General features: G+C 41.5%; 1 protein-coding gene and 1 long non-coding RNA gene across 2 annotated transcripts in view; both read left to right on the forward strand.

The window, feature by feature from the left end:
* Positions 1-7,196: 7,196 nt before the first annotated feature.
* LOC142411000 (uncharacterized) lies at positions 7,197-10,622 on the forward strand. The gene is made up of 3 exons (XR_012776079.1): positions 7,197-7,414; positions 9,963-10,045; positions 10,587-10,622. It is a non-coding gene; the product is annotated as an uncharacterized LOC142411000 (long non-coding RNA).
* Positions 10,623-13,396: 2,774 nt separating this feature from the next.
* Positions 13,397-26,444, forward strand: part of ANXA2 (annexin A2) — a 32,586-nt gene continuing 19,538 nt past the window's right edge. Inside the window, exons 1-3 of the mRNA XM_075505814.1 lie at positions 13,397-13,522; positions 18,393-18,452; positions 23,122-23,221. Coding sequence (XP_075361929.1) covers positions 18,405-18,452; positions 23,122-23,221 — 148 coding nt within the window. The 5' untranslated portion in view covers positions 13,397-13,522; positions 18,393-18,404. The remainder of the gene's footprint in view (positions 13,523-18,392; positions 18,453-23,121; positions 23,222-26,444) is intronic.

A 26,444-nucleotide genomic window follows, 5' to 3' on the forward strand; every position in this document is an offset into this window, starting at 1 on the left:
TTTACCTGGTTGTAAAGGGGGGGGGAAGTATGTGCTGTCCTGTCTTTCAGAACAGGAAGCTCTAAGTGCTGGAGAATTGGTCAAACTGATTTCACAGGGTTCTCTGTATTCAGTTCTCTCTTAGCTTTTCAGTGCAGATGTTTGTAGTCCAGTGCTAATGCAGCATCCTGTGCTGCTGCTTGGGATTATTTCATTCTGTGTGCAGGACTTTATCTTTGTTAAGTCTCACACAATTCTTGTTGGCCCAATCATGCAGCCTGTCCAAGTCTCTCTGAATAATGGCTCATCTGTCCGCTCTAACTACCTTTTCTCCCCATTTGGTGTCATCTGCAAACTTGGTGAAGATTGATTGCATCTTGTTATCCAGATGATTTATAAGAATACTGAGTAGTACTGGACCCAGTATCAACCCCTGAGAAATCCTCTTCATGACCAGCTGCTAGTTCAGCTTTGAGCCACTAACCACTTCACTAAAAATGGAAGAAACCCTCTGAGAACGTAAGGTTTTCCATACTGTATAAGATCACTGATATTAAGACTAGTTCTCTCCATTACCGGTGTTTGTTATGAGATTAAATTGATAGCTCTATTGTGTTCAGGCAGTCTGAAGTTAGTTTTGCAGGACTAGAGGGGGAATTCTTACCTGGCATTTGAGATTACTGGTTGACATACATGCAAAACGATGGAACTTTATCAGTTCTTTATATTAGCATGAATAACTGCAATGGGTTATTGGTTGTGAAATCTAACTTTTTTTTATTTCTGCAGTAATAAGTGTTTTCAAGCTTTATTTGCACTGTGCACTAACGAATCACTTACAAACTGCTTTCATTCCCATATGTGACTGGCTAAACCTCTTCACCTTCTCTGTTTGACTGCAAAACCTTTTAGGGATACAATAGACACGATCTATGTAAAATATGTTAGGAATAGATTTACTGTGTTTTTTCTCTGTCTTCTAATGTAGCCTAGCAGCTGGAAGCACAGAGAACTGGGCCAAGTGACCAGACATCCATTCCTGTGCTGGCAGGTGGGAGCTGCCAACAGCTAGTGACTCTGTCCAACCCCATGCAGTGAAGTTCAGTAGCAGACACTGAAGCATTTGAAGAGGTACTTCTTTTGCTTCCGATTTGCTTGCCCTGTATTTTAAATAGCAGCTTGTCTCCAAAAGAATGTAAAAATCAGTTCAGACGTGGTCTTTCAGAATGTTTAGTGATGACCTCCATTTAAGCTGCTTTTAGTTCTACTAGTAGAAGGAATTGGAGCGTTTTCAGTCTCTCCCCACCTAAATCTGACTGGATGTGTAACTTTCTTAGATGTTTCTCTGAGAAGTACATAACTAAGCTCCTTCTTTCTTAACAGAATACAGCCTTTCTTACAAGTGCGGGCACGGTCCTTCCCAGAAGCACTGTCGTTGCTTGATGTGTTGTATTTCTCCGTGCTAAATATATGTTTGGGTTTTTTTAGTTGCTGTTAAATTTTGTTTTTCTGCAGAGATTCTTAAATTTTGTTTGCAAGTTCAAATTCCATTACTCTATGCTAAAATTATTACATTAAAATGTTTTCAAAGATACATTGCTGTATTATATATCCCAAATTAAATTGCCTTCTCAATGCCAGAAGACAATTTTGATGGCCAGGTGACAGTCTATTTAAGCACAGAGCATTTGAATTACATCCTATCTAGCTTGTAGGTGGAGGATTGTCTTTGACAAAAAGCTGATCCTAGCCATTCTGAGCCTTATGAAGGTCTTCCGTAGGTAATCTCAAGGCTGCTCTTCTTATGGCTATGTCTTGAAGGCAAGCCAGTCCCCATCTAGCTGTAAGACTGAGACGACACCATTGTCCTATACCTTGCAGAGGGATTTTTTTGTTGTTGTTCTTATAGAACTGCAGCAATACACTGCCAATTGCTAAATTGTTTGTAGAATAATGTAGTGTAATAATGATTAAACAGTATCAGTCCTAGTGCAGACTTCAGGGCATTTCTCAGTATCGATACTTCTCTTCTGTGGGGTAGAATGCTTACCCAGTGAGAGGAGAAAAAAAAAAAAAAAAGCTATGACAGCCACATTCTTCCACAAGACATCATGGTAGTTTTGAATGAAGTGTAATAGTAGAGGTAATTCAGAGGAAATTTAGTCTTTATTTTTATTGTTTGTGATTAAAAGATTTCAATAAATATTAAAAGAACATTGTCACTTTTAACTCAAAATTAGAAAGAAAAAAGTGAATAATAGTAACTATGGGTGGCAGGGGTGGGGTGGTGGACTATTACAGAACCCAGCAACATACTCCCTGATTCTTTAAATGAAATATAGTAGCCACATCATTCTGTTTATTCACAGCATGATTTTACAAGTGTACATTTCCTATTTTTGATTGCTCTAATGGAGGAAAACCATTTGTTTATTTTTCCAATGGGTAATGTCCTTGTTCAGAAGAGCCAAAAGGAAAAGTATACTAATATTGTTGCCCAAAGCTATATAATCCACTCAGTCAAGCCAGCTTCCTTCAGCTTGACGATGGTAGTCCACATTACAGTTATACAGATATATTTAGAGCCAACTTTTCCAAAAGATGCATGAATACATCACAGTTTCACTAAAACTTACTCAGAGGTACTTAGCTAAACAGTTTTCCACATGTGCATGAGATTCCTCTGTTGTAAGGCAGCACGAATGGCTAGGAATGTGACATTACCTGTCTGTGCCTCAAGAATAAGCACGTACCCCATCAGTGCCTCTCATTTCTTAGTTGCTGTCGAATGAATACAATTTGTGAGGAAAGAAAAAGAGCAAGCTCTGCCATGCCAGATACTGTCAGAATTCTTTGCACAAAGGTGATGATCCTGACTCTTAAAAATCTAGAGTTTAAAAATAATTGTGAGTTTCATTAAACCTTCACTTACTTTTGAGAGCCTTTTGAGCGTTTCAAGGGTGTTTCAAGCCTTTTGATACTCAAGGACATGTGACTCAGATTATATTTTTGAAATTTTACCTTGAAGTGAGAGCTATAGACTCCCATTCCCCATGACTATCTTTTTCAGGCAATCCTGAATTCTTGCATCATTGCAGGCTTTTAGGAACCGATGCCTTCAGAAAAACAACAAACATGAGACTCTCAGAGCTAGCGATATGCATAATGTTGAGTAAATGCAGTCAGTTGTTCGCTAGCAACGACTTGTGTGAGCACCACGAGAATAGTTAGATTTGTATGTTTAGGTAGAAAAGGAGCTGATGAAGTCCTCAACAAAACAACATCAAAGATGATAAAGTGATGCCAAATGAAGTCTGATTGTTCCCTATCTATTCAACACGCACTAAAGGTGTTCCTGGGGAGGTCACAGTGGTATAAATACCCATCCTCTGCACAAATGTAGTCAGAAAGTTTGGGCAATTCCTTACAAAGATCTTTTGTGATCTCATAGTAAACTTCCAGAGTTTATACACAGGTATCTTTAGATGATCAACTGTGAGAAAAGAAAAACAAACAAACTTTTGACCAGTCTAGTGCTTTTCCAGACCTGAATCTGAAGTAAAAAGTGGCAAACTCTGTACATCTAGGCGCAGAACCAGTTGTTGGGAGCAGTTATTCTCAATTAGAGTTCATGTTTCTGTTTCTAGGTTAATTTTCTGACTTGAGGACACATCTGTATACCCGAGAGCTTGACTGTTTTCCTAAATACATCTAACAGAAAGTCTTGCCTGTGACTGTTAATCTTGCCTTCCCTAAGGTATGCTCCTACCACAGCTGCTGCTGTAGTGCATTCATGGTATGGTTTTAAAGGAATGATGCAGCATAGCTGGTGTCACTGAGATTGCTTAGCTCTTCTTGTGTCAATTCTCCCTTCTGGTATACTTTAGTGTAGAAAGAAGAGCATAAGGATTTTCTGTAAATAAATTTGTAAATTCCATGTTAATAAGAAGTGTAATTTGTAACAAGTCAAATTCTCTCTGAGGTCAATGCTTCTAGCATATTTTTCAGAAACTATTTAAAAGCATCTATGAATAAAATGAGAATATTTGTTTAGAACTTCATTTCGTTACTGAAAATCAGATTTGGCGTAATGATGCAAGCTTGAAAATAATTCAAGTCTGTTCATGGCTCTTACCTTAATGCAGACTTTAAGATTTGTTTATCCCATAGTTGAGTGAACAGCATGAGTGCCATCCTGTCCCAGGCCTGCTGCAGTTGATGTTTCACTGCATTCAAAAGCTCCACCTACCAAATCTTTGCACAAGCAACTCAAAATAAAAAACCAGGAAGAATGTAAAAAAATTCCTAGTGAAACAAGTCACTCATCAGTCTGGCTAGTGTGGGCTATACTGCCTGGCAGACAGAGCACTTCAACAAATATTTTAATAGTCTGGTTAAATTTGAGGTTAAAAAAAAAGAGGGAAGGAAGTAGCTGTCAGAACCCCATTGCTGCTTATCCCCTCTGCTGAGCAGGTCATGTAGCCATGTTAAAAGCTACCTCAGCAGTCAAAACCCATTTATTTCAGAACCATGTAGTTAATGCATCCAGTTGTGCAGTTCTGTTCCTTTGATTGACAGGAGGAGCACAGTAGTCTCATGCAACTCTCTGGATATTCTTTGTTAACAGCAAGAGTAATAAAATAAAAAGGAGGTATAATTACTGCATAGCTGCACATGCTACTTTGAATTAATTTTGTCGTCGTTTCCAAATTAACAAGTGCTCACATCACAATTGAAATTCTTGTACACACTTCATAAGATAAAAATCATATGATAAGATTTATCACTGCACACATTTCTTTGGCTTTTAAATGCCAAGTTAAATGTCTGTGGTTTCATGCTACCCTTTGTGTGTGTGTGTGTATGCACATGTCAGACTGTGGCTTAAACTTTGGGTTCTAGCCTTCTATACTGGCAAAACCCTCCTGAAGGCTTTCTTTGGTACAGCCTCTGGCTCCACAGGAAGAACAACAGCTGTCTGTCTCTCCATGTCTGTTCTTGTTGATCAGTCAGCTAGGCTTCCACTCCCTTCCTCTGCTGTTTTGAACTCAGTTATTCTATACACACTGTGATGGCTGCTCGTTATGGTATTAATGACTTCCTGGATGATAGTAGCATTAGGAAAATAAACCTTAGTGTTGAGGACCTGTTTGAAAATTATCTGTAGTTGTGCTATCACTACAGCCTTTCGTTTCATCTCCTTAAAGGTTAAAGATCTGTTTCCTGTGTGGGCACTAGCTGCTAGCACACAAGACACAGCAGTGAAAGTTGTCCAGCTGAACGAGAAGTGTTTACTGAAGGCTTATTTGAAAGCAAACATTAATGAAAATGTTAAGTATTATATGTACTCCTTCATGCTAAAACAATAGGCTTTTAATATATTTTTCTGATTCATTAAAGGGAGAGATCTCTGGTTTTAGAATTCAAACCTGTGCTTCTGACCTGGAAAAGCAAGTCTTAGCCTGCCTAGCAGAAACAAGTCTCTTCATAACCGCCATTCCCTTTCACTCAATCAACATCTTTTTTGCAGTCAAGTTACGTTGCCTTAAATTTTATCTAAAGCTATAAGATGCCACTTGAAAGGGCAAAAAAAGACATCAGTGTAGACAGTCATATTTCATCAAGAATTTGTGACATTCCTTTGTGTTGCAAGGCATTATTTGTTCCCCAGCTGGTACCTCAGCTGAGCCTAATTAGGTAATGAAGTTCAGATCATGTAAGAACTTACCCAAAATCCTAAATGTTTTATGTTATTTTGTACTAAAACAGGGTTATGTTTAAAAAAAAAAAAAAAACACAAAAAACTTTCCTGTTTTTTTTCCTGTCACAGAATCATTGATTTTAATTGAAATTTTACAGCTGTTTTCCAGATTCCTGTAGTAATAGTATGCTGATTTCTGTCAGTGAACTTTAATCTGGAAGTGATTTTTAAATTCATTTTCATTGGCCATTTCAGAGGTGGCATGATGTTAAATAAAAAGGAGATACTTTTTGCAGTATGCAGTTACCAGCCTGCAGATTTGCCATAAGAACCTGTTGTTTGAGGATTTTTAGAGTAAGTTTAGATAGTGCTTAATTAGATTCCTTGAATCTTTCAGAATTATTCCCCAAGATTCTTAGGGACGTATTTAAGGTGTGACAGCCTCCCCTGTACTTTGGCAGAGGCCAGGAGATTAATCCAAGCCATGGGACTGTTTGTGTTATGAGTCACTAAAGTGGAAAAAGCACATAATGATGGGAAACAATGAAGCAGGACAGACTTGGTCTTACATGAAATCTTTTAACACTATTCCTAGGAAAAATTCCCTGAGGACTTTTGGCAGCTTCCATCTTTTATAGCTGTTTCTGTCCTTTGGCAAGACAGACCAAACTCTGTAGTGATTATTCATGCTGGTCTGTTCTGGATGATGTCAGGGGCTCCTGCGTGCACTGGTAATATTTCCTACAGTGTTTTCCAGTGTGGTGGCAGTCTGGGGAACATTATTGTAGAGCTGGCAGCTGTGATCGTTTTAAGCACTGTGTCATCTAAATAGGTTCAAAATCTCTTAATGCTGTAATATATAATGGTAGTCTGTTTATGCTGGCAGCATTGTGCTGATATTGCTGGGAAAGCTGAAGTCCTCATAGTGATTTTGAGATGTGTCTTTTTCACCTGTTAATGTATACAGGACCAAAGACAGCATGACACCTAGATTCAGATGGAATTGCAACTCTCCAACCCTAAGTAGATTAAACTGTGCTTGAAGGCATTCATGATAACCTGAGAACAGAAAGTAAAGTTACCTTCTTTAATGTCTTGACTATGCTTTACAGCCCTTGTTTTATCTCAGATTGCATGATCTTAGGATAAAAAGGCAGCTGGCTATCAAGCAGGGCATCAGGAAGTCCCTGAGGGACTGAGGAAATTCACTGAAACACGGTTACATGCATAGTGACGATTTATATACCCTGTGAGTGTTTCATTCAGTGTAAAGACACTGAGTATTCATGCTGCTAATACCAGTACAAGGAATTTGGCAAGTGTGTTTCATTTCTGTTTATGTATGTATCCAGGCAATGTCTCCTAGCCACAGACTAGATGATTACTTCTGTGAGGCACACTGAAAAACCAAAATGCTAGTGATTCATGTTTTAGTTTAGAAATCGAACTGAACTCCAGACGCTATTAATACTCATGATGACTGTATGCCAGAGGAGTTATATGTGTACCAAAGAACAGGAAAGTACCTGAATTGCTGGGTTACCATTTGTTCGTCATGCATATTCCTCACTGAATCTCCATGTCACTTGAGTATATATACCTCTTTGACTTACTCTAGTTAGCATGCTAAACAGAAGGAAAGAAGATGCAATAGCCTGGACTGAGTCATGAGGGAAACAAGAGTACTGCACCTTTGAAGTTGCTGGCCTATGTTGTTACCTGTGTCAGCTAGATGTGAGTAACAAAGGGTCTTGCTTCCTTCTGAGCATCTCGACAGAGCATAGGTGATTCCCTGTTGTCTTCTGTTAACAGTGGACAGCCAGTGCAATGGGATTCCATCACGGTAACTCAAACTTTATGGGTTTTGGCAACTGGTAGTGACAGTAATTAAGCTGTATATGGGCCCTGAGACAGCTTGCTTTATTATTAGCTTTTGTGCATAGTTAAAGGAGTTTCTTTCTGACTGAGTCTTGTAACTATAGTCTTAGATAATATTTTGCTTTGTTACTCCCTTGTCTTGGTTCAGATCCCAAGTCACCCAGGCATCTGGTTCTTTGTGGAGGCAAGCTCCTTGTGCCCATAGGTTTAGAGTGAAAGAACCCACTGAGATTGTGAGATAAAAGGATGAGGATGATGGTGTTATTTACACTGGTGATGAGGAAAATCTTTGAAAAGAAATCAGAGTTCAGACTAAGGTTATGGTCGGACATGCATGAAAGTGTCAGAGGAGGGATACTGAACAGCAGACAGAAATTAATTTGCAGATAGAGAGTCAAGAAGTAGCTGAAGACAAATCCAGTGATAAAACAGTATCAGGGTATAAAAGGAGACTTTCGGAAGTCACATGCAAGATGCAGCCAGCTGGTGGGAGAGAGAGGTATATGTTTTACTAGCCATGAAAAGTATTTGTTGTCAGATTCTAATGTAATGTGTGAAGTGCTTCAAGATCCTGCATGGGAAGTAACTGTAGAACATAACGCCTGTCACATCTTCGTCAGTTAAAATGATTGCTAAAATACATCCTTTAAACAAGGTTACATCAGCTTTCATGTAATATAGACTTTATGTGAACAGATGAAAAAGATAAGCTGGAAACAATTTGATTAATCTAATTTATTCCTGTATGTTGATGAATTAATTTATGTTGTTTAGCATTTTCTTTAGCAGATGCAATACTTAGTCTTTGCCCTGAAGAGTTAACTAACAGTCAAAAGGCAGGACCTGATCAGTGAGAAGATAACAATCTAAGATCACACAGCAAACTATAGCACTGCGGCATACAGTCCAGGTGTCCAGTTTCTAACCTGGATGTCCTATTCATAAGCATACTACCTCTCTGTACCCAGACTGAACCAGCAATTGCCACCTACCTTACCTATTATAATGCTTCATTTGTAAAATACACATGTAACAAAATATTAGAGATCTGGCTACCGCACAAGATCATTCCAGAGTTAAGTCTAGCTCTTTAAAAGGGATTATTTCAAGTAAATGAAATTCTGAGCGGAGAATAACATTTGTGCAGGAATGTGCATGTAGCGTAGGAATGAGATTGCACAGAATAGAATTGATCCGAGGGCTTAGGTTGTTAGGTGGAGCACCTAACAAGATGTCTGGTTCTCTGGTATTGTATTAGATAAAAGATGGCATTGGTATTCTGGTATTCAATCTATTTTTCAAAAACATACATTGGAACTACAGTGCTGTAAGATTTAGAGTAAATCATTATGGATGTTAATGACAAATGTTGCATTCCCCCCCCCCCCAACCCCCCCCCAAAAAAAAAAAAAAAAAAAACCAAACCCGAAACAAGGTAGACACTTTCAGTGTTGAGAGTTTTACTAATGCAGTCTAGGTGTGCTTTCAGGAGTCCTTCCTCCTTTCTTCTATAGTCACAGACATAGTAACTTGCCAAGTTGTTATCCTGGGAACCCAACTGGCATAACTTTTAAGTTACACTTAACTTTCTCTGTAACTTGTGATTACTCTAAGTGCTAATAACAAATCTACGCGTATTTGTATCATGGCAGTTCCCAAATTAGATGAAATAATCAAGGTGCAAGAATAACACCCAGAGGTCTGCCTGATCCATATGTTAATCAGAATGGAATTTATATTACCCTCTTGCAACATAACACATTCAGGGAAGTAACACTGTACATAGAGGCTCAGCCACACCTAAACCAGAAAGTCCTTTGTCCTGATCCCCCCCCCTTTTTTTTTGTATTCAAGAAAAAAGTTTAAGTAGGCAATACATATTGACAGAATTGTGGCCTTCATAACTCCAATGTTAATGCATCTTTGATTCTTTGTAGAGAGCATCCTGAAAGAGTGTGAGCAAGATCGGTGTAGATGAAGGAGCCAAACAATCAGGGACAGAAGTGAGAGAAAAAGCTATTGAGGGCTGGAGTGACCCCATATGCACTAATTTTATTGCAAAGATAAAGTTTGCAAAGATAGTCAAGTTAAGCACACCAAGCCTCCAGTAGTATAACATAAGAAGAAGATAATGACAAGAGAAATCAAAGGTGTTGGCGAGGTGGAAGACAATGGTATATTGAATTGAAAGAGGGAGGAAAAAAAAGATAAAATTAGTATCAAACAATATTAAGCAGTAACCAAATAATGGGAGAGTTAGCAATGGTAATCTCACTGAGTCTGAGGATGGAATAAATGGACCTACAGCATGTCCATAGAGCACAGGATGAACCACAGTCGCAGTGAGCTGTCAGAAGGGAAGAATGAGAAGTTAGCACAATTACATTTGTTTTTCCATCCACAGGACTCTGGGGAGCTCCAGTCAACAAAAGTGCTCTCTCTTTGATTTCTGTGGTCAGCATGCAGGAAGCCAGAGATCACAAATAGGTAATTGCAGCTGAAGTAGTTGCCGGTTGTTTGAAATATGACCTTCTATGCAGATATTTTAAGGGGGTGTGGGGACTAAGCAATGTGAAAACAAATTGAAAACCTTTCTTGGCACTGCCTTACTTGCAGGCTAGTTGCAGCATGTTTCTCCCAGTAAATCATCTGTGAGGCAGGCACAGAGAGACACTGGACTTGTGGTACTGGGACAGAGAGACACACTGGGCTTGTGCCCAGTGTCTCTCTGGGACACAGAGACACGCTGGGCTTGTGCAATCCTTGTCCCAGCCTTTTATCCAGCCTAATGCTGACAGTAGTTACTTTAATGTAGTGCTCAGAAGCCGTGGTCATGCACCAGAACCCCTTGTGATAGGTGCTGTACAAACCCTCCAAGCTTTGGGTCAATCTTCAGAAATAACCCTTGTGACTTACAAGCTTATGTCTCATTTTAAAAAGCAATGCAGGCACTTGGCTGCTGTTCTCCCATTGAATTAATTTCCTTTCCCTGTTTGGCAGATAACAGAAGTCTTTCCTATTTGCACAGTCTGACTGCTGCCTTCTTCAACTCACTGGTTTTGCAGAGTTTTTTCTTAAAGGTATGAAGACTATATTGTATTTTCATGGGCAGAATCACGAGGCCTTGGTATTAGGGGATGGTGGGTTGTTCTGCCAAAAGTGTTAATCTGTTTTCTGCTGTTCATACTACTTAGATTCCCCAGGTGGTACAAGTACTTTTGATGTCAGTTGACCTACATAAGCGGAGAGCAATTGAGGGAATTCATAATATGTTTGAGTATAATGTTTGTATCTTCATGACTCTGAATATGGTTGCTCTTTTTTTCCCTATTGTCAGTCTTTTTTCTTTTGAAATCACTTCAACAGTCCCTGAAGCTTGTGTAAGTTCAGAGAGGCTGCTGTCTATTTTAAACTGAGGTGAATGTGTGATTCTGAGATTGGATAGTTGATGATTAGTTGGATATTAGAGACAACATCTCTGTTGCCTTTCTGAAGCTGTTGGAATTGCTGGAAAATCTTTTTATGCTGCAGTTAATGTGGTTATAATGATAATAGTTCACTTGATATCAAAGCTTTTGCAAATTGTTCATATGAAGATCTAGTTAACCAAAATTAGTGGTGGTATGTGAGCTACTTCAAATTTTAGGAAGTATTGAGTTACTAAAAGGAGAACAATTTTCTAAGGAAATGGGAATAATAGTGTCATTGCAATAGGCTGCAGTAGAGGACTGACCTTCAGTTAAGAGAATGAATGTGTTTATCTCTGAATTAATTCATTAATATGTGACTCAGCAGATTTTATACAAGAATGCAACATATATGTTGCATGTTGACAATACATTACATATGTGAAAACACTTTTTTCAGCTGAGCATGTTGTAGTTATGCTTTTCTGCTTTTGCTTTAAGAATATTTGACAAGAGATGGGAGTGAAAAAGCTATCCCTGAGGAATTGTGCAGCCAAATTGTGTAGGCAAATTGACTGTCTGGCTTCTGCTCAGCTGCTTATCCCTATTTAAAGCCCCTAATGAATACTGCAGTACAGAATGGCTGTTACCTCTAGGACTGTAAGTATTTTTGATCTGTGAATCACTTTTCCAAGTCGCCAGTGGTTTTTTTCTAAGAAACCTGAAAAGCAGGGGGAAATTCTCTGTTTAACTGTTAGTGACAGACACTGGTGGAAGTGGGATGCCCAGGAATTAATTTTTAAAGACAGGTTCATTAATACACAGAGAAATAACCCCAGTGGCCTTGCCAAAAAGAAAGCTAACGTGTCAAACTAATGCAATACTGGCACTGATGTTCTTCTCTGACAAAACGCTGTGCCATGATATGCCTTTTCCTATGGCTGTCCCCTTCATGTCACTTTTGTTTATTCAGAAAAGGGCTATTAACATTATTTTCACCTTCCGCAATGACCAGTTCACCCATCCGCTCTGTTGCCTCCATGTGATGTTCAAAGTCTAGTGTAGTATTTCTTAATTTCTCCCTTTTTGTATCTCTGATCTTGTTTCATCCCAGCAATTACTTTGTCTCTCAGCCCATGTTCTTGTGTCTCTTTTGTGCTTGCCTGCTTTTGCCACCACTGTTTTTATGCACCTGACCAAGCCTAAAACTTTTTTACCCTCTGTCTCCCAGAAGACATCTCTGCCTATGCCTACAAAAAACCCTTATAGCAGAAGCAGATATCTCTTTGCAGAATCGAAACCACTCAGTGACAACGTACTCTTGAAAGAACTACCTAAAGGTATTCACCTGCAGGGGATTTAAAAAACTCCACTTAAATTACAGGAATAACTGCATGTATTGGGAATGGGGAGTGCTTGTTCTTTTCTGAAGTATTTGAGATTGATCGCCAGTAAATTGGCCACGCCGTTGTGGTGAAACAGTAATCTAAAGTGATCCAACTGAAGATCTTATTTTGCAAATACTTTTAAACTGTATCTTGCTTTTGTAACCAGTGTAACATCTGGGCTTCAATAATTTATTTTTCCCTAGTCAGACTGGCAGAAGTTTTGATTTCCCTTCCCCCTTCTGGGTGTGGTATGCCTGTTCGGGTCCTCTGAGCATGATTCAGTGAGCCTCGGAGCAGAGTCATGCCTTGGTTTCTAGCGTTTATTGCTCGTGACAGACATCATTTAGACTTCTCACAGCTGACATGGGGATTTACGCATTGAATTCTGAGCACTGACTATTAAATACTGTTGGTGCGAAGCAGCTTGGCTACAGCCGCAAGCTGTAGGGAACTCGGTTCGCCGTGCATGAGACCAGAGCAGGAGGGTGCAGTTCTGACTCGGTGCCCAGCTTGGCAGGGCAAGGGGGTTAGGGGTCCGGGCCGCTGCGCTGCAGCGTGGGCTGTCCCCTGTGTGCCTGGGAATGAGGTGCCGTGCCCTGCCCGAGAGCCTGAGCACCGTCACGGCCGCGCTGCTTTGGGGAACCCAAAGCACAGGCGGCAACGACAACCTGCCGTCCCAGTAACGCAGGGGAGAGGGCAGGGGCTTGGGGGTAGGGGGGCTGCCTTCCCCAGGGGCAGCGGGCAGCGCCGCGGGGGCCGCTTTCCTCACGTCTGAAAGGCGGGCAGCGACCAAGCAGCTTCCGCGGCGCTCCGTGGAGAGCGGGGCTGCGGGGCAGGTGCTGAGCCCCGGCCCCTGCACCCCAGGGCGCTGTTCCCGGCGCCTCCTCCGCAACCTCAGGAGCCCCCTGGACGGCCGACGGGGACGGGCCCCTGCGGGACAGGGATGCGGAGGGAGAGGCGGCTTCTGCCCTGCCCTTGCCCACGCCGTTCCTCTCCCCTTCCTGCGGCGGGAGGCGGGCGCGGCCGGGTGAGTCAGCGCAGCGCCGCGGGGGCCGGGGGGCGCCGGGGCGGGGAGGGCCCGCCCGGCCCTACAAAACCCCGCCCGGGCCGCCGCCGGCCCCAGCCGCCGCCAGAGCCGTTGCTAGAGCCGCCCTGCCCGCCTCGGCCAGGTGAGCCCTCGCCGGGCGCCCGGGCCCTGCCAGCGCGGCACGGAGGGGGGGCGGCGGCGGCAGCCCCGCGCGGGGGGGGGGGGGCGGCAGCAGCAGCCCCGCGGGGCCGGGCGGGCCGGGGGTGCGGGCGGGTGTCGAGCCGCGGTAGCCGCTTCTCCGGCGGGAGCGGGCGCTGCGCGGCCGCGGAGCGGGGCGGTGGCTGGGTGCGGCCTCCGCCCTCCTGCGCCCGCGCTTTTTTCCCCTTCCTTCGGCATTACCTGCCCGTTACCGTTCTGTGCTCGGCTTCACGTTGAAACGGCGGCCTCCGAGGGCGAGGCTGCCCCCGGAGAGCGTCGTGCGCCCCGCACCAACACTGGGTGTGGCGGCAGCGCTCAGAAAAGAGGAACCGGTCCCAAACTTCGTCAATCTTCCCCAAATATTCCTTTCTTCTCCTCGTTAAGGTACACAAAGGCTCAGCTGGATTAGCGATGATACTGTAAACTCACTTTTCAGCCCGGAGCCTCGCAGAGACGCGGGCTGTGCCGGGGGCCGGCCGGCCGTGGGGGGCCCTCGCCGGCCGTGGAAGGCGGTGTTCGTTCGGCTGTAGCGGGGCTGGAGTTACTCCTGCAGGCGCGGCGGAGCCCTGAGCCCGCCCGAGCCTCCGCGCCGGGCCCGGCCCGCGGCAGCGGCCCCTTCCCTTCTCCCCCAGGGTGTGGCTGCGGCTGCTGGCGCCGCTGCAGATGCAGCCGCTGGCACGGGCAGAAGAGGAGCCCTTGTGCAGGGAGCGTTCCGGGTAGCCAGCGCTTGCCCGAGGTTTGCCTTTGCTCTCACCCGCGGCGTGCCAGGGAGCCCTGTGCAGTTCCCTGCTTGCAGAGCCAGGCTTGGGCACAGCTCTTCCACCCTGCCCCGGCCATGAGCAGAATTACTGAGATCTTGCTGCTGCCTTTTGGATTGTGAGTCAGCTTGGACACCACTTCCTCCTCCTCGAGTGAGCGGGGGAGGTAGGGCAAAGGAATGTTGCCATGTATGTTAACTAGAAGAGAAGTGAAATGATTTCAGGATAGTCGTGCAGAAGTGAGTTGTGTTCTTATGCATGGCAGCTTTAATCCTGTTTAATGTTAGTTGTTCTTATGTTCATATTCAAATGCTGTATCTGTACAGAGATGTGCAGACCCCGACATATAGGGCAAGAGTGAAAGAATCTTTTGGAACCTCTGTGCCCTTGAGTGATCCATCCCTATGTGTGGCTTCTGTTGGTGGAGCTAGTTGTGATAAGCAGCCCTACTGAGTATAGTTTCCATTAGCTAATGTATGGAATGGTTTGCCTTGATTAAAAAAAAAAAAAAGTTTTTCCTGTAAAGTCTCAGAAGTGAGAATAACTTGAATTCAAAGAAATAGAAGTCCTGAATTTTGTGTGTGCATAGTATCTTCCTGGAATAGAACATCTCCTGGGTTATTAGCAGTGTCTGTGGAAGAGAACGGTTGAAGTATGTTTGTGGTAGCGTGGTTTAACGGGTTTTGAAATCCTTTTCTTTAAAGCTAATTTTTTCTACAAGTAGTGGCTTTAAATGATCTGCTAAATGTTATTGGGTGATTTGGGGAGATACAACCTGGCTCATTTGTACTTGCAGTTAGCACTGTCTATAAATGAATGATTTTGAGTCCTTATTACAGCAGATATTGCGGATCTTCTTTGCTCTCCCTCGTCTCCTCTGTTGCCAGGCCTTGCCCTAGTTTTTGGAGACCTGACATAAATGTGCTCCGAGTGAAAGAGTTTCCACTCTCTCATTCCAGGGATGCCGTTTCCTTGGCTCAGATGTCTGGGAACACCCTTTGCTCAATCTCTGTCTACAAGAGTATAATAAGTGCTTCTTAAAATGCTAACTCTGCTTATTGAGCAATGTAGTTGTTTGTGCATATCTGACACTTTTTTTCCATGGATCACACGGGTTTTTTCTGCTGTAATGTATGTGAGCTGCCCCTGGGAATTGAGATACGGGGCTGCTTTTAAACACACACTCTTCTGTCATCAAACAGTTATGGGGATAAGGTACTGAATATAGACTAGGCACCATATAATAACAGATTTGCAAACCAGTGATTACTGTGGGGGTCGAGGTCAAAGCAGATGCTGTTTCTTTTAGTAGAATAACATGATTCGGGATTACGTAATGTGGATTTAGGAGGAAAACCGGTTGTAGAAACTTGGCTTAAGGTATTGAAGTATTAGTTTACAGCTGGAAGGTAGAAGTTGATTCTTTTCCAGCATAAGGAAGAACAAGTTAGTGCAAGTATTTTCTATTGACATGTTCAAACCCACCCAGAACTTGTCAAAACTACATCAGATAAAATCAGTCCATCAGAGAACAGTGAGAGTCTGTTCTCAAATATGAGTGCCTTACAAAGCAGAGTGTGACAAGAGATTTATTTGTTCTCTGAGTAAAGATCTTTCTCTGCAAAGATTCTTGCAAAAACTCCCATTTTCTTCTTTTGCCAGTTTTCTGCTGATGGGCGGTCGGTTGCTATAGCATTGTTGTGTGCTGGTGATATGAACCTCCCAGTTCCAGCTCTACGTGAGGGTGTGTTAGTTCTGTTCCTGGACTCTGATCAAGTTTTTTGTTCCAACAAGCCTGATTCAATGTGGTTTAAGTGATTTAGAAACAGGAGTCTTGCAAAAAGCTGTTCAGTGATTGTTTTGTGAAAGATTATACTGCAATTGCTTTGCTTCAGCTTTCACTGGTGTTTTTTAGTTCTTTATGACAAGCAAGACTAAAGGACTTGAGTTGCTCATCTTTGGTATTGGTTGTAATGCCGTCAGAGTACAAAGGTCTCATTGTTAGGCACTTCATTTTATTAAGAGTAAATTTTAAGAATTTCATAACTCAGTAAAATGTCATCCCCCTCTAACCAGCATGGTTAATAGTGCCAATAGCAGGTAGCAGCTTATTACAACTTCTGCAGCTAATCTTTAAAGGGCTGGGTTGGCTTTTTGCTCTGAAAAATATTTATTCTCAAATAAGTTGATGCATGACTGTGTTTTTTATTGTCTGTCTTATTTTTCCGCCCTGGGATCTTATTTTTCCTTGAAGTAAAATTGCTTTTGTTACTTACACCTAGGTTGCTTCGCAAGATGAAAAGTTTTCTTTCTGTATTCTAAGTGAGGAAAGGTATGATTACAGCAGTTACACTACAAAAGCCATGTAATTGTGTTTCTGCATTTTATTCTCATAACACTTGCTGTATCTGCTAAAACTAAGGATTTATCTGCTTTTTTTCTTGATGTACAGGAGGTTTACAGGAGCTAAAAAAAAAAATAAACACTTTTTCTAGAGTTTTAACCAGATCTCCATGATTAAGAAACTGTTTCAAACTTCTTGCTGCTTCTCTGAGCTCTTGGTTTCAGATTGATCATTGGGTAGAGAGAAGTTTGGTTTGTCTGGGAAATTTGCCTGGGTGGCTAGTAGTGCTTGCCTGAGGAAGCCCCAATGCCATCAGAACAGTGACCGATGGAGGATAAAAAGAGTCTGAAAACCAGTTGAAAGGACATACCGAGGACTGGCTGCACAATAGCTGGGAGTTGGCTCAGAGGGCGTGGTATCTGGGAGCTGGATTAGGGGAACGGTGACAGCGTGGAAGTGAAGGGAGTGGCACCCAGTGAGTGCAATTTTGGTTCCAGGCTCAGTTATCAGTTAGTGGAATGTCACTGGTCTTGAGGTGTTGCTGTCCTTTCTCTCTTACTTCTCATCAAATCAACTCTTTTCCCTGTTTGATAATGCTCTCTACACCTTGACTGTAGAGTTCCTGAGAAACAAGCTTTAATTTCAACAGGCAAAATAATGGTTGCTGTAGGTGCCAACCTGGATGACGGGAAGGTAATGTGAGTGGCAATGTCCGTCCTTTCAGTAGAGGAATTTGAGAGCGGAGTTTTGGGAATGCATCAAACCTCTTAAATATTGCCTCTGGCTTATAACCTTTGGAAAAAATTTCCTCCTTAGTTGAGGGACCCTTCCAGTATAACAGTAATACAGCTCTGGCAAACTTCCCTGACCAGAAACCAGAGCTGAAAAAAGGCAGGGTGTTGTAACATAAGCATATCACATCAGTGTTCATTTCTGCAATGTGTATAATCTATCTCAAGGTTGGGTTTTTACGTATTTTTCTTTATATATGTTAGCAAGATGTTATGCAGGTAATGGAGCAATGATGTTTATTATCTTGCCACAGTGGCTCTTACTTCATGAGCTATCATTTTAAGGGAGTCCTTGTTACCTAGTATCTGACAGTCATGTTATAACTGGTGTTTGTTCTGTGTTTTAGCTTGTCCTGTGATTCTTATTACTGGGGAGCCACTACAAAACCGTATGATATTAGAGGCATTTGTGGCCTGTGTCCAGGATTAAAGATTGAACAGCAGCATGATTTTATAAAATGTCTGCATGAATATAAATAGTTTCAATGTATTCCATGAGTACTTGAGGAACTGAGCATCTGACTTAACTGCTACTACTTGTTGCTGCTTTTTGGCTTTGAGCTGGACCAGGCTATAATGTTTCTGCACAATTTTCCTGGTACTGAGCTGTAGGCTTAGTTGATTATGTTTCTAAGGTAGAGATTCTCCAGTTCCTAAGTTTAAGTATTTAAAATGCAGAAGAAATGGGTTTTTTTAAGGAGTAAAGATAAATTTTTATTGTACAATAGAATGAAGACCTCTCACTGTTGCATTGTTAGTGGTGGTGTGGCTTGGAAACTCTTAAATCTGCTTTCTTGCTCGGGATTAGCAGATTCGTTGGACTGTGTCACTTTCAGTGCTGCAGTGTTTCAGGACTGTATAACACACTGATGTAATTGTAAAATATATTTAAGTCTACTTGTTGTTTTCCTCTTCCTCCAGCATTCTTTCAAGATGTCTACTGTCCATGAAATTTTAAGCAAGCTCAGCCTTGAAGGAGATGTAAGTATTATTATCTAAACAAGAGAAGTTTGGTTTACTTAAATGCCACATCTTGTTTCTTTTACAGGACTCTCTACCAACAATTGTACTGAGCTGTACAGTTTACGAGATTCCACACATCTCTTCTACTTACATTTACATTGACTGAAAACCTAGTCAGCAGTGATCAGTTTTCAGCCACAAAGCAGCTGTAAACCATAGGACAATTATATGAGGTGACTAGATTTAGTAACAGTTCTTCTAAATGGCCAGCAGCATGAGCAGTATTCGTGTGCTGGACCGTATGAAAGAGATAACAGGACAAACTGAATGGCTAGTTCACATCTGTGGTCCCTCTTTCTTCCAAAGGAACAAGTGAGTTAAGGATGATAAGAGAAGATGGAAATGTGTTCAGTTTTGCTGATACCTTTCGAGTTTTCTTTTCTTTTTCTTCAGTTAAAAATGGAGAACATTACTTAATGGGAATTAAAATACTGGGGATCTTATTCCTGTAATGGTGGTCACCAAAACCAAATAACCTCTTGAAAAAACTTATTTTCTCAAACTTCTGTTCTCATTTTCTGTTTTGAAAAGCATAAAGAATCTTGGTTTTGATTGTGTATTTTCCACCACATCTACACTTGCTTGATAGTTTTATAGAAATACTGGAAAGCCATACTCTTTGTTTGATTTCTTATGTTGCAACATTAGACGGTAGGGTTACCAGGGTAGTGTCAGGATATTATGCCATGAATCTGTGGTTCTGTGATTGTCACTGAAGAGGAAGTGAATCCTATCCATGCATTATTTCATCATGTTGCTTATAAACTTGCTATACTTTTAAATTTTATAGCAGGTAACTCCAGATCTGAGCTCAGTACAAGTAAACTTTTTGCCTATTTTTGTTACTTGTTGCAAAATAAATTATACCATATGATCTTTGTGAAAGAGCTGTTGCAAAGAACTGGCTAATGCACTGTAGGTAAGTAACAAAGCTGATTTTGTACTGCAAAAGCAGTCAACTCTTCCTGTTTCTTGTCCATGTTTGTTTCAACAGATAATTACTTTTAGAATAATATTTGAGTGACCTGTTCGCAAGGGCAGAATTGTTTCTTCCATGATGCTTGTGAGCAGTTGCAAAAGTCAAATCTGAATACTGTTCCGTGCCAGCGTTTTCATCAGAAATCCTGCCACAGAGTGTAAGAAATATCAGGCAGCTGGTTTGTTCTGTAGATCCTAGGTTGGAAGCCAGAATTATTGGGTAGCTAGTTTACATAAAGGATTTGCCCAGTTCCCATAAGCAATGATTCAGCAAGTTAACTGATGTTTAAACACAGTACTTCAACCACCCATTTTTCTCTAAAAAAGAAAAAAAAAAGTTTTTAACTTTGAGGGTATAGAATGGTCACAGCTGAACCCAAGTCCTGTCTCATGCAGTAAGGAATTTGTGTGTTCTGCATCAGTGGTATTGTGATTGATTTGTTTCAAGACGAAGAAACTGGCCTGCTTGCTTCAGCCTGGTATTATCTTCTCCTTCCTTTAAGGAAAGGAGGGAGTTGAGCTGAAGTTAATCTATGTTTGCAGTTTCTGCATCTATCCACAAGAGAGCATAGAAAGATTCTGTAACAAAGATCTTGCTGTTATGCTTCATCATGTGCTCCATCTTTGCACTGAGAATTGGAAGCCTATATTTTAATCAAGACTATAGGTTACGTGCTGGATGAGGTCAAGTTACTCAGTTTTCAAATGTGCCTGATAATTTTTTTGAGGACAGGAACTACTGAGATGTACATATCTTTAAAGGGTCCTGGTTTTATTTTTTAGAAGAAATTAATTGTGTTCAGTTTTGGGCCCCTCAGTACAAGAAGGACATTGAGTTGCTGGAGCGTGTCCAGAGAAGGGCAACGAAGCTGGTGAAGGGTCTGGAGAACAAGTCTGATGAGGAGCGGCTGAGGGAGCTGGGACTGTTTAGCCTGGAGAAAAGGAGGCTGAGGGGAGACCTTATTGCCCTCTACAACTACCTGAAAGGAGGTTGTAGAGAGGTGGGGGTCGGTCTCTTCTCCCAAGTAACAAGTGATAGGATGAGAGGAAATGGTCTCAAGTTGCACCAGGGGAGGTTTAGACTGGATATTAGGAAAAATTTCTCCACTGAAAGGGTGGTCAAGCATTGGAACAGGCTGCCCAGAGAGGTGGTGGAGTCACCATCCCTGGAGGAGTTAAAAAAACGTGTAGATGTGGCACTTCAGGACGTGGTTTAGTAGGCATGGAGGTGTTGGGTTGACGGTTGGACTTGGAGGGTCCAACCATCCAAGTGATCTTGGAGGTCTTTTCCAACCTTAATGATTCCATGATTTCTATATATGCTCCTCTCTTGTGTTCTGCTCTTCCCAATAGGATTGAATTAATCAAGCTCAGAGGAAGTAAACGAGTTGGAGGGACCTCTGAAGCATGCTAGATATGTGGGGAGAAAAAAAAAAATCTTTCTCTGCTTTAGTCTGGCCCATACTGCTTGTGCAATTACACACTAGCTGGACTTTTACTGCCACATCCTGGAAAATTTTGTATTGAACTAAATGGAAAGTCAGTTGGAAAAACTCTCTTGTCTGAGAACATACAGTACCAGTACTGTGGTACAATAGTGTACCAGGGTAATTTGAGACCATATAGTCTGGAATTTAAATGGCTGTTTTTCATAGGCAGAATAATCACCCTGATAAGACCTGTGTCTACTCCGCTGAAGTACTCGAGACTGTCACCTGAGAGGGTAAAGCATAATCTTTGTGGATGCTGAATTTGAAGATGGTCCATTTACTGGTAGAGTAGCCAGCAGAAGGTTTCTGTCTTTCCTGGATATACATACGTGTGCAGCGCTTCCTGGGCCTTTTGACCAGTGTCAGGGGATCTCACTCCAACTTGTTGCATGCATTGGGTGGAAGGACAGCGGAAAAGATGGCTCTCAAATTGCAAATATGCTGTGTATTTTCCTCAGTGTATGATATCATCTTACAGTAAAATACTCTGTCCAAATGACTCAGATAATACTTCGAGCTGGGTGGAAGGAGAGGTACGCAGCTCTGCTAAACTCACCAGGTGACTTGCTTCAGATTATCTAGGAGTGCTGGTTAGTTAGATATACACAATCATGTGGCACTGCTGCTACTGGGCTTTGATTTAGGAATCTTTCAGGCACACAGATTTCTCTGAGGCTGCATTGCACATCTCCATTTACTGTTTCTGTTAGCAATTGCGAAATTCCTGTTAGCCTTACTAACAGGAAAGGCTGTGTTTTGTGGTGTGTCCGTGGGCCAAACTGAGGCCACTTTGCTAGACTGAGCTGATGGTAAGAGACAAAAGAAAGAATGGTTCAGTTTATCGGTGCTTTTTTGACTTCCCATCTCCACGGCATAACACAGACTGTCTCCAGAAGGCACAGTGGTTGCTGCCAGAGGAATACAGATTCAGGACAGTGTGACCTCTGCAGGATAGAGTCAAATGCAGTTAAAAACCGTGGAATTTTTTAGTTAAAATTTGTCCTCCTTTTAACAATTTGCATGTAAAAAGATCCTCCAGGGATATTAAGATAGCTTAGTCCTGTTTATGAACCCAGCTTTCTGTTGGAGTTGAGGACTGAAACAGAAGTTTCCGGTGATCCGTACCAAGAAAGCTTATTCATTCATTCACTTAGGAACAGCTATGGCAATTTCAGGTGTTAGTCACTACACCTTTCTGACAGAGGTTTAGGTCTCTAAATTTAACTCAGCAGCGTGGGATTTGTGAATATTTCTCAGCTATTTATATGAAAATTTGTGGTTTAGTTTAACCTGCCCATAGGAGGTGATACAAGCTAAACTGTTAGCTTACAGTGAAGCAGCTGAGAAGAGTTCAATCTCTATTCTGGTGACTTCCAGTTTGAAGCTATAATCCTCAGGAGAGGACAATAATGAACAGCTGATAAAATCTGGTAAATTCTAAAATGTTGCAACTGCAACTTACCTGCAAGTTATATTATTCTTAGCAGAGGTAATTTGAAATGTCATTTTGTTTTGTTAGCCTTGTGCTGCTTAAACCAAGTATCTGCAGGCACAGAGTTTAAAACGGAGATTGTGAGTAACTTCTGCTTTCTAGAACGATAGGCTTAAAAAGATTTTTTTTGTGTGTGTTACCTTTAAAGTCCATGAGATAGGGCACAAAACTTGTTCTGACTTACTCATTGTTAATCTTCTATCTCCCTCTACCTTTTTTTTTTAATTGTAGCCTGTAATCCAAAGTAAAGTATTGGCTTCAAATCTAAAATACTTCAGACTTTCACGGCAGATACTTAAACTTTCTTTGAATTAGCTTTCTGTAGTCAATTTCCTTCAGATCTAGCCAGAAAACTCCAGATTTTAGAAGACTGACATTTAGTGAGTAAACTTGGAATGTGTTAGGTTTATATAATATCTATTTGTATGTATTTTTTGTTATAATAAGCATGGCTGTGAGTGGATTTCTGGACAATACACGTCAGGAGAACAGAGTTCGGTGGCTCTTAGCAGAATTCCATTTTCACAGATACCCAATGGTAGTTCTTGTATTAAAAAATTTGGCTAAATACCAGTTAACCAAGAGGCACATGTTTTATTAACTGCAGCAAGGACAGTATTACACGATTTAACTTTGAGGTTGTTTGTTTTTCTTCTTTTTCTTCTAGCATTCTCTCCCACCAAGTGCATATGCCACAGTTAAGGCCTACTCAAATTTTGATGCTGACCGGGATGCTGCAGCCCTGGAAACAGCCATCAAGACCAAAGGTGAGGAACATGGGCTGTGGCTTTGATTCTACTTGTAAGATAGAATGCTGGTGTGCAGAAAAACAGAAGAAAAAAAAAAAGATACTGTGTCTCAAGACCAACATTTTAATATCCTTACTCTAGGATACCTAAAATAGGTGTTGGATTTCTCAGATCTCACTGATGAAATCTTGACTGAGTTAGATTTTGAACTCTGTAAACACATGCTTTGAATATGCTTTTGAAGTTTGCAGCCAAGAGTTGTGGAGGTTATCACTGAAAATGTGCATGTTTTTCTCTTGACTCATCAGTACTTCAAATTCTACTACTTTTCTGCCACTGAGAATAAAATGTCAACTTCTGTGGCAGTGATTTGGGACCAAGCTCTGAATCATGGATGTCTATTGGATTATTGGATTGGACATTTCTTCTTCCTTTCAGCTCTCCAGACAGCTGAATAGGGATGGTTTGAACATTTTTCTCCTGGGTTTTGAACTAAATGCTCATGTATCTTGTATTAATTTGGGGTCAAAGAAAGTCCTAGAAACAACAGAATCTGGTTTCTGAAATGATGTTGCAGTATTTCAGGGGCAGGGCAATGGGAGAGAGTCCTCTGCTTCTCTGAGCCAGGCTCTCAGGTAGACTTCCATCTCCTTATATCAGTGCCAGGATCCACCACTTCCACGGACTGGTAGGAGACCATGATGGAGCAGGGGAGAGATGCAGCTGTATGGAAAAGCCTGGCATACTGAAACAATCAGGAGTACGGGGAATATGAACTACAACTCTGGGGTAATACCTTGGTGGTACTCCCAGGGCAGTGATCCTCTGTCCTTGTCCTGCTCTGTAACAAAGAAAGGGTGTGCCACTCTCCCGACTTCCTCCAGGCCAGAGGAGCAACAGCTGGGCATGGCTGGAACTGCCAAGTCTTTTGCCTACATGTCAGGAGAGGGAGAAATTTAAAAGCCAAACAGTTTCTCATCAGAAAGAAATGCAGAGTCTTCTATCAGTGCCAACAAAGCACATGTTTGACTTGCTATAAAATGTAAAGTATTGCCCCTCCCTAACAAGCATGAGGCTTCTTTTTGCAAGATTGCTTAATTTAACTGGAGAAATCCCTTGTCTGCTCATTAAAGTAGGTTCAGTTTTGATTTTGAATCATTTTTATGGTTTGTTTTTATTTTAAAAAATCCTCTTGCAAGAGAGGAGTAAATGTCATTGTGTTTGGCAGAAGATGCTTTGTGTATATGTAGAGTTTTGTCTAGATTTAGTAATTTTTTACAGCTCTGATTATAGGGCAAATCTAAACATGTCAGATATACTGTCAGACTCTCAGGATAGGTACAAATTTACACATTTTAATACTCAAGCTGTTAATTAATGCAAAAGGAAATTGCAATATCCTAGGCAGTACAAAAGCTCTTCCAGTCAGGAAAGCCAAGCTCATGTCGTTTTTTCACTTTCTTCCAGCGAAGGTAAGCAGTTTGCTGGTTTGGTTTTAAGATACATGGAAACATTTCGTTAGAAAGATAATTCCCAACCCTTTGAAGAAATAATAGGGAAACTTATTCATAGACCTGCATGTTTGTAGGATTGAGCTTATCTCTGCTTATTAGCTTGTTATCCAGGAGCTTTTTTGGGAAGGTGGCTTTAAAGGGGAGAATCTCTTTATGGCTTTAATACTGAATCGTCCACCATAAAGACTCTCTCAAAGGAAGTATTCCTGGGGGAAATAAAGAACAAGAGTGTTAGGACCCTTCTTCTAGGTACTGTTTCTTTGCACTTCGAATGCTTGGTTACAGGATATTTTCATCTGCTAATTCAGAAAATTTGCTAAAATGTGAACTCTCTAAAATATACGTGGGGTTTTTTTCCAAATGAAAATTCTGAATCATCCAGACAAGAATTGGTTTTCTACAAACAGTGATGTAAACAGCTGCGCAGGCATGCTGGTTTTGGCTGGGATACAGTTAATTTTCTTTATAGTAGCTAGTATGGGGCTATGTTTAGGATTTGTGCTGAAAACCGTGTTGATAACACAGGGATGTTTTAGTTGTTGCTACGTAATGTTTACACTAGTCAAGGACTTTTCAGCTTCCCATGCTCTGCCAGGCACACGGGAAGCTGGGAGGGGGCACAGCCAGGATAGTTGATCCAAACTGACCAAAGGGCTATTCCATACCATATGACACCATGCCCAGTATATAAAGCTGGGGAAGAAGAGGGAAGGGGGGGACGTTCGCAGTGATGGTGTTTATCTTCCCAAGTAACTGTTACCCGTGATAGAGCCCTGCTTTCCTGGAGATGGCTGAACACCTGCCTGCCCATGGGAAGGAGTGAATGAATTCCTTGCTTTGCTTTGCTTGCATGCGCAGCTTTTGCTTTCCCTATTAAACTGTCTTTATCTCAACCCACGAGTTTTCTCACTTTTTACCCTTCTGATTCTCTTCCCCATCCCACTGAGAGGGACTGAGTGAGCAGCTGTGTGGTGCTTAGTTGCCGTCTGGGGTTAAACCATGACAGCAGGGAAATTCTTCTGCAAGAAAACATTTTAAAATATTTCTGGTAAATATCTTCACAGTTTTTGAGCGAAAAATATAACACTCATAATGAACAAACAGTACATACCACAGCAGCTACCTTTTTCCTAGGAATTATTACTGATTCTCTAGCAATTAGTTTGCATTGTATGCGGAAGGTAGAAATAAGCAATGTAAGTTATCATAGAATTGTAAAGAGTAAAATGACTTGTTCATCTTGTTTTATGATAGTGAGAGGGATATAACAGGTTATAAATACATATGCAAGCTCTTTTTGTGGTTGAGGTGGTCGGTTTCAAAAAACCATGGACATAAGAACCAAGCATTTTGGGGGCTTTACTCTATAAAGGATGAAGGACTCCTGGTATCTGAAACCCATGCCTTTTCTTTGTTTCAAAAATCCAGGTCTTTACATGCTATAATGGGCCTGTATTTCACACTCATCAAAGTAGTCTTTCAAATTGTATCCTTTGTAGCAGTACTATGGAAATTGCATCCCGTGGAGTCTTTGGGAAAAATCATTCATGTATACCTTCTGCATTTTTATATAAACAATATGCAAGTACAATGTTCACTGTCAGGGCGGGCCAGTTTGGAAAGTTACCATCTAATTAATTATCCAGTTGTTTCCCAGTAAGGCAAACTCCCTGAATCAGAGTCATGAGTCTCTGTTTTGGTGATTGTGTGTAAAATGGGTAGAACTT

This window comes from Mycteria americana, chromosome 6 (assembly GCF_035582795.1).
Source record: "Mycteria americana isolate JAX WOST 10 ecotype Jacksonville Zoo and Gardens chromosome 6, USCA_MyAme_1.0, whole genome shotgun sequence".
In the NCBI taxonomy this organism is placed as follows: Eukaryota; Metazoa; Chordata; class Aves; order Ciconiiformes; family Ciconiidae; genus Mycteria; species Mycteria americana.